General features: G+C 28.6%; 1 protein-coding gene across 1 annotated transcript; it reads right to left on the reverse strand.

Moving 5' to 3' along the window:
• Positions 1-2,099: 2,099 nt before the first annotated feature.
• Positions 2,100-7,557, reverse strand: LOC124926417 (dolichyl-diphosphooligosaccharide--protein glycosyltransferase subunit 1B). The gene is made up of 8 exons (XM_047466641.1): positions 7,363-7,557; positions 7,035-7,079; positions 4,665-5,296; positions 3,903-4,044; positions 3,043-3,222; positions 2,887-2,955; positions 2,651-2,740; positions 2,100-2,582 (listed from the first exon to the last, which is right to left on the reverse strand). The coding sequence occupies exons 1-8, from the start codon at positions 7,483-7,485 to the stop codon at positions 2,448-2,450; spliced, it is 1,416 nt and encodes a 471-aa protein (XP_047322597.1). The 5' UTR covers positions 7,486-7,557; the 3' UTR covers positions 2,100-2,447.
• Positions 7,558-8,231: the final 674 nt, after the last annotated feature.

Raw genomic sequence — 8,231 nt, forward strand, 5'->3', positions numbered from 1 at the left:
AATATGGTTGAGTCCAAATTGATTAGGCCCACTATCACCCCCATTTGAAAATCCCAATAACTAATGACAATTCTTATATAAAATGTGATCATTTGTATTTTATCACCTTAACTTTGTATCAATTGAGATCACACGCGCTAATAAAAAAAAACTTAAATGTAATTTTAGTTATAGTTGAATTTGTAACCTCAACTACAGAAATTTGATTGTAGTGATTATTGAAAGAAAAAAAATATACTCAAGGTTAGTTAAATAAATAATATCTATATATATTTAATTCAATATCTTTTAGGTTAAATGATGGTTATAAATTTGAATAACTAGTTTCCTAATTTTTTTTAAAAACATTAATATTATTTTATTGATTTATTTTAAGTTTTTAATTTTATTAAAAAAAATTACTTAAAGTTTTATTTTATTAAAATAATATAATTACTTTTTATTTATATTAAACTACTGTTTTAAAAAAAATATTTAACTATAATTAATTAATATTTTTCTTAATATAATAATAAAAATTTTATAATAAAAATTTAATGTATATAATAACATTTTTAATTATTTTTTAATATATATTTAATATTATTCTTTTATCTTATTATATATAAATAAATCTATAAATCATATTTAGGATAACTTTTGGTATATAAAACAAATTATATATATATATATAAATTATATAGATATATAAATTATATAGGATAATATAAGTTGAATAAATTATTGATGTTTGGTATGAATTATAAAAAAAATGATATAAGTTCGATGTGGTTTATAATTTTGTGTTTGGTATATAGTTTAAGAATGTAGTATATGTTGTATAAATATAAATTTAAAATTATTATTATTATTATTTTATTTATATTAGAAATAATATAGTTTATTATTATAAATTATTGAAATGTTATTATTTAATAATTAATATAAAAAATAATTATAATAAAAATTATAAATTATATTTTATTTAATTTGAATATTATTAATAATTATAATAAAATAAAATTATTATATAAAATAAATAATATTATTTATAATGAGTAAATATATAAAATAATAATTAATAAAATTATCGTTATAAAAATAAATATATATTTTTTAATTAAAATATTGAACCATTTAAAAATATATATATTAAAAATAATTATGTATAATAAATAATATTAAAATTAAATCAAATATATTTAATATATTATATAATAATAAGTTATATATAATATTAATAAATGATATAATAATAAATTAAAAATTGAGTGATATAGGGGAAGGGTACAACCTAATAGTATTAATTATAATTTTATACCAAATATAAGATATAAATTATACAATAGAAAAATTCTAACCAAACACCGTATAAAAATACTATTAAATAGTTTATACTAGTGTTATAACCTTTAATACATACAATCAAACGCCCCAAATATAATATAATATATATACCCAAAATTAGTATTTAACACTGTATTTTAAATACAAAACTAATATATTAATACTATATTTATTTATTTATTTTGATATGCATTTAGAAGTACACTTTTTTATAAGCATTTATCTATAAATAAATTTTAAAATATAATAAATACATACTAATATATATATATATATATATATATATATATATATATATATATATTAAAATAAAATTAATTAATGTATTTAGAATTATATTTTGATATGTTTTAAATTGTTGATAAATATTTATTATTTTAAATTTAATTGTGGTACATTTTTTTATATAAAATATTATGTTATTACTTTTAATAAAAATAATAACTATTATTGTTATTTAACAAGAAAAGTAATTTTATTATTAAAAAAATATATTTTTAAATAAAAAGTTTGAAATACAAAAATTAAAAATATAAATTAAAAAGCTATAATATGAAATAGTAAAAATATATTTAATGCTAAAAATAAAAATATATTATTTTTAAAATTGGTAAAATATGTATCTCAAATTTTTTTTAAGTTGGTACATAAACCAACAATATATAATATTATATATTGTAAACAATCATATGAGAATTAAAGCAAAATTTAGAAACTATGAATTATCACTTTATAAGTTGTACCCCTTATATTGAATTTTATGCAAATTTTTGTAAAGAAAACAAATTCATTTAAGACGACTGATTGTCAATAATATATAGATAATGTGTCTCCATAGTAAAAACTAGAACCCTAAGCTTGCTTTTGAACTAGCAATAAATCATAGCAAATTGTCCAAAAGAGGCAAAATATGAAAAGATCTATCCCAACTTGATTCTCTCTATAATATAAAATATTATAACAAAAATTCTAATGATGTGCTAAATCCCCATTATTCTCTAATAAGGGAAGAAGAAGAATAAGAACTCAACAAGTTGATCAGCCATGGAAAACCAAGTCAGTGCAATGAAAAGAGAGAATCAGATCAAATACTTTCCCATGATCTTAATCCACAACATATCCTAATTCTCCTTCACTTTGTGTATGGAAAAGTCCATATGCAAGTAAGTCACAGTAGCCGCAAAGAAGAAGAAGAATACCGATACTAGCATTAGAGGCTCTGCCAGCATGAATGCCCGATTGAATTCATAGTAAACCTGACCAAAATGTATAAGTATTAATAATAATAAAACTTTGGTATTGTAAGAACATTATAGGCACACACCTGGAAATGGGTGTTATGTTCAGGAACCACATTTTTCTTTTCCAAAACCACCACTGTTCTTCCAATCACATCAAGGTATGAATAACTTGTCTGCACGCAAATCAGATAAATGTATCAAATTTAATTCAGCCTATTTGAAAAGTTATATTTTGTCAAAGTTAAAACTAAAAGTAATAATATCTTCAATGCACACACTATAAACTGCAATGTTTAAAATCGACGGTACTATGAATTACCTCCAAGTGATCTTCTACATCGAAAGGAACCAATGCGGAAGGGTTTCTTGAGCCTTCAGGCAATGCCACCTAAATATAAGTTTTTGACATATTTTTTAGTTAATCCTTCATTATTCAAACATATCACAAAAGATATTTAACTCCAAAATTACTTACTTTAAGGGTAAGTTTGTCCACCACTGTCTCTACAAGTGGACATCCGAAGGTGAAGTTGAGGTAACGCCTACCATCAGGTGACTCAAAGAGAAAATCTTCTAATGGAAGTCCGTAGCCGATAACAAAAGTTGCCTTCCAACCCCCAAATAGAGGATACCTTGGTTCTATTTCCATCTCCGACTGAAATGAAAATATGTGAAACGTCATAATGTGAAAGGAAACCGATGTAGCAGTTTTGGGGGTGGAAGAAACATTTGAAATCTTCAGTCCTTAACTAATTCCATTTACAACCTTTTTCAGTCAAGCTCATATACACTTTGATATTTTACAGGAAGTAGAAAAAGAAAAGAGAAAACAAAAGGAAGTAAACTTGATACATAAAATCCCATGAATCCATCAAACAATCTTCTCATGTGATCAAAAATATTTTGGAAACACTGATAAGTTTTGTTTTAAATCCGGATCTGGATCCAGATGAGAAGCAACAAATATTTTTTTTAATTTGTCTCTAACTAAGTTCAGTCTCTAAACATAACCTCTGGATCCAAAATTCTGTATTCAGGTGGGACCTGTAGAACATCTGGGATTGAGGAAATCATGGTTGTAGAAAGAAATTAAGGCCTTGTTTAATGAAGGGTTATTTGAATTTAACCAAATAATCCCTAGATCCCATCATCAACTAAAATACTCAAATACCCTTACATGGAAGTACAAGATGTTGAAGTCACAAATACAATAACTTAATATTAATGCACGGAGAAAAGTCTGTCTATATTTATAAAAGAAAGGACTTCCTTCAATTGCAACAACTCTTATATTTTGCAGATCACAATGATAAAGGTTAGAATTAGAGTGAATACCTTCCTAGAATCCCTACGTAAATGTGAGGAGGAAATGTTGCCTATTCCATCCCGGTAGTACACAGAGTGAACCCTTGGAGGTAGTCTAGCCAGAAGACGCTTGAATGAACCACTAGGAGATTGCTTGGACTGATACTCCAGTCTGATTAAAAAAAAAGCAATAAATATTAAGCCATTTATGGTGTTTAAATATATCAAGTACCGTATTCTCATTTCTACATATCTTCCTCAATTTGGCACCACATGTTTCAAGAAACTTAAGTTTCTTTGTTTTGAGAAAAAATAAACATACTTGTTACAGCACAACTACCCACCCTACATCTCACATGTAACCCCAGCTGCAAACTTCAAAACCTAATGCACCATTTGGAAACACTTTTGTTTATGTTTCTGTAATTGGAGACAATTTCAGTTACTTGTTATTGTCTATGACTAATTTTATTTCCAAACTTTTTCATATACAGAAATAAAAACAAAACTGTTTTCAAATGGGGCCATTTCAATATCACAACGTCTCAATGCCTCTCACTTTGATACCAATCTTAATGCCGGATGTGTTGCACATCCAAATCAAGAATTTTATCGGGAGGCTACTGGTATATACAAAGACAAGTTTCGCCAATTGATTCAATCACCTACCCAACACAACACCAATGAACAAAGATGGGAAGTTTATCATCAACTCAAGTGATGAGAAATGCATAGTCTAGCTAAAGAAGAACTTGAACTGCTAAATGGAAATGCCAAGTGTAAGTAGCTAACCTTGAAAAGACCCCTTTGTGCCTAGCCCCATCATGCCTCAGTGTGTAGTGTTCTGTGATCTGAAGGCTTCCCCAATGTGATATTTCTACTTCACGTACAAGCTCCTCAACAACAGCAAATGGGCTGTTATTTTCAAAATGGACAATAACTGGAGAGTACGAATGTGCAGGACGGTCGTTATAAGGTCCATATTTAATTTCATTACTCGCGCGATCAGTGGGTTCCAATCTAGTGAAAGATTCCACACGTTTGCTTGGTGTCTTTAAAAATGTTGTCTGCTCCTTAATATGATATGGTGATAATATTAATGCACTGTCATGGTAATACACCAATTGAGACTCTGCCTGACTGATTTCAACAGGGAAAGGCTCTAAAGAGTGTGTTAGTATGTAAAGAACTTCTACTGTGACAGATTCACCCGAACTCAATGGTTTGATCAGTGAAATAGAAAAATATTTAGTTCCATTTGGTGCATCAGGAGCTTCAGTTGGCTTCACATCAAGTGGAAGATAAGATTTTTTCTTCTTCTTTCCAACGGGTATTACTGCTTTGATGGAGGCTACATGATCAACTTGCTGAGGTGGAAAAGCAAGAATAATTTCGGAAGCAGGACTGGTCCGAATATTTTCAACCTGACAAAGGAATTGGAGATTCAAGCTATAATACTGACCATATAAGCAAGAGAGAATAACCTAACTAGCATGACCATGAAATTAAAAGAGTATTATCTGTGTTCCACATAGATTTAAAAAGAGAAAAACAGTATAAGTTCAAGACCATGGAGTTGCAACTTGTTTTCCAATGCAGTCAGAGTCCAATGAAAAGAGATTTGAAAATTAAATAGTTTAGGATGATTTTAAGTTAGTTTGAATAAACTACCAAAAGAATGTCAATATCCAAGTTAGGTGATAGTAGAAATTCTTTGACATAATCTTTCGATCATGTACCCTCACTGGATGGTTTGCAACCTCCCATCCCCAAGTTGGAAAAATACTCCCTCCTAACCATATGCCCTCTCCAGACACAGGTTTAGTGCCGTTGTATTTCACCATATCATATGGTCCATATGTCATATCCATAATCTGACCTTGAAACCCAGAAAAAATTATCTCCTTATATAGGTTGTGTAAGCATCTTATTGGATCCATGTCCTTGACAGATGACGACACTCTGTTCCAATAATTAAGTCCAAGGAGAGCAGTCTCTGGATAATAACTATCTAATTGTCCTTATTGAGAACTGAAAAAGGTATTAGGTCTGAGATAGTAAGGGAGGAATTACCAACTTGCTCTGGATGTCTCTTGAGAGAGGAAAATACACATCTCATGCACCTCGTTGGCTTTAATTCGTCTTACATAGAAGCACTAATTTATACTCTAAATAGACAAAGCTACATATCACAAAGCCATGCTCACAAATAGCATAACTTTCGATATTTATATATTGAAGGGTATATTGTTGGATCTTCTTATTATTTTGATGTATTATAATGTTATCTAGTAGTGCACTCCCTAATTTGAGTTATAGACATAACATCGATATGATCAAGTGGCAATGCAAGAAGAACATAAAAATGAATCGTCGTCTCATGACTTCCTTGGATTCAGAAATGTGACAACTACAATGACCAAAAGAAAATCCAACAAAGAGGGAATCAAAAAAGACGTTTTCACCCTTAGTAAGATCAATGCCAACCTTCCTCTCAAACTTGAACATCTCCAGTCTTAGATTCAGTACTTGACAAGTTCAAAATGGTTAAGATAGAGGTCTAGGTTCTAAAAATGATTTAAGATTGTTTAAAATTGAATCAGGAACCTTCACTCAACAACCAATGGTACAAACTCGATTACAATTTATATATGTAAGTAACTTTATCTAAATGAATCAATAAGGATATACATAGAAGTCACATAGATTTTTACTATTACATTACAGTCAATAAATAAACACTCCTTACATCCCAAATTTGATTTGATTCATATCGCCTAATTCACCATTAATCGTTTGATGTTTGTACACCTACTTGGTAAAGTGAGTAGCTATGTAGAGTAGAGATAGGTGATAATTAAAGTTATTATGTTTTCAGTATGTCAAGATTAAGCTATGTGCAAAAAAAAAATCTCCTTTTAGAATTTCCCTGTCAATATTATTCCGAAGAAAACATATAACCATTGCTTCCAAATCAAAAGCTTCATAGCTAATTTGTACAAGTAATTGAGGAAGCCTCAGCAAACCACAAGCTACATTAGTTACATCCCTAGCAAATAATACCCAAATTCCCCCTACTTCAGCTATGAGCATTGCAAATAAACATGATTACATGTGATGTGTACTCATCGTATGGAAACAGAGATCATGATTAAGGATTACCTTCAAAGTCAAGTAAACTCTAACGATGTGCGTAGTCAAGTCAACCTGCATCCGACACATTTCAGATTAATTTCATGAATTTGATCGATCTAATCAAAACTAATTACTAAAGATAAAGACAAATAATCGATCAGATTTGAACCAACTATACACATTTGTGAAATCCAAAACATGTTCAATTTGAGAGTAAAATGGCGTAAAGTTCGATTGAATTTAAAGTTTTCCAGCAAATCGTCCACCAAACGAAAAACGAGGCTAGAATATAGTTAAGATAGAAATAGTTTCTGAATTTTGATGGGTGGAAAGCCAACAGGATCGTAGATCTTACCCTGCGCTCCGCGTTGACGATCTGAAGCTCCTGAGAAAAGATAGAAGATGATCCATAGATCAGGCAAAGGAGGATAGCAATCGGAAAAACTAGGGTTGAACGAAGTATAAGCGGAGCCACCATAGCTATGGCTGCTAGATTTTGCTTCTCACACCACTGTGTATGTGTGCGATTGAAGCAGTTTCGCTTATTAACTCGCAATTTGTGAAGAGTTACACTGAAATATATATATATATATATATAATCTCTTTGTCTTTAGTTAATCTTTTCTTTTTCTTATTTTTTTGCTAAGCTAATTATTCATTTATTTGACTTAGAAGACTATGGATTGAGCTATTTTTTTTGTAGGGTAGATTATGATAATTTTTTTTTTTTGTATACAAAAATTCTCAAAATTCATAATAACTTTGAAAATTTTATCACTTCATATGTAAACAATAATTTGATTAAAAAATTTTAAAAAAATTATACCAATAAAGAAAAAAGAAATTTATTTTTTTGTTTTTTTAAGTGGTGACAATTTCAATTTTGTGTGATAATTTCATTAGGTCATCTTTGAAAAGAATTTTGATTTCAAAAATATTTATAAATTTATTTTAGAACTTTTCTAGTGGTGAATTATAAGAATAATGACAAAAAAAAATATCTAAGGGATACTCAAACGAGTATGTGAGAGAAATTCAAATAAAGATTTAGACTAATTAGATTGTAGAGAACTCTACGATGATTACCACATGTGATTCGAACCAAAACCGACATTGTTCGACTACTCAATCGTCTCGCTGAAACTCTGAATATCTAACTCTACTTTTATTTATATTCTCTTTATGTCTAGTTTCTTGTAATTAACCACACAGTTTTGTTGCCTA

The sequence above is a fragment of the Impatiens glandulifera genome, chromosome 2 (assembly GCF_907164915.1).
Source record: "Impatiens glandulifera chromosome 2, dImpGla2.1, whole genome shotgun sequence".
NCBI classification, from domain to species: domain Eukaryota; kingdom Viridiplantae; phylum Streptophyta; class Magnoliopsida; order Ericales; family Balsaminaceae; genus Impatiens; species Impatiens glandulifera.

Bases quoted from the DNA above. Each gene is read 5' to 3' on its own strand.
- LOC124926417 (XM_047466641.1), bottom strand. From the start codon at position 7,485: ATGGTGGCTCCGCTTATACTTCGTTCAACCCTAGTTTTTCCGATTGCT. The intron at 2,956-3,042 runs GTAAGTAATTTT...ACTTATATTTAG, and splicing joins TGGACAAACTTACCCTTAAA to GTGGCATTGCCTGAAGGCTC. The intron at 2,741-2,886 runs GTAATTCATAGT...ATTTGCGTGCAG, and splicing joins ATGTAGAAGATCACTTGGAG to ACAAGTTATTCATACCTTGA.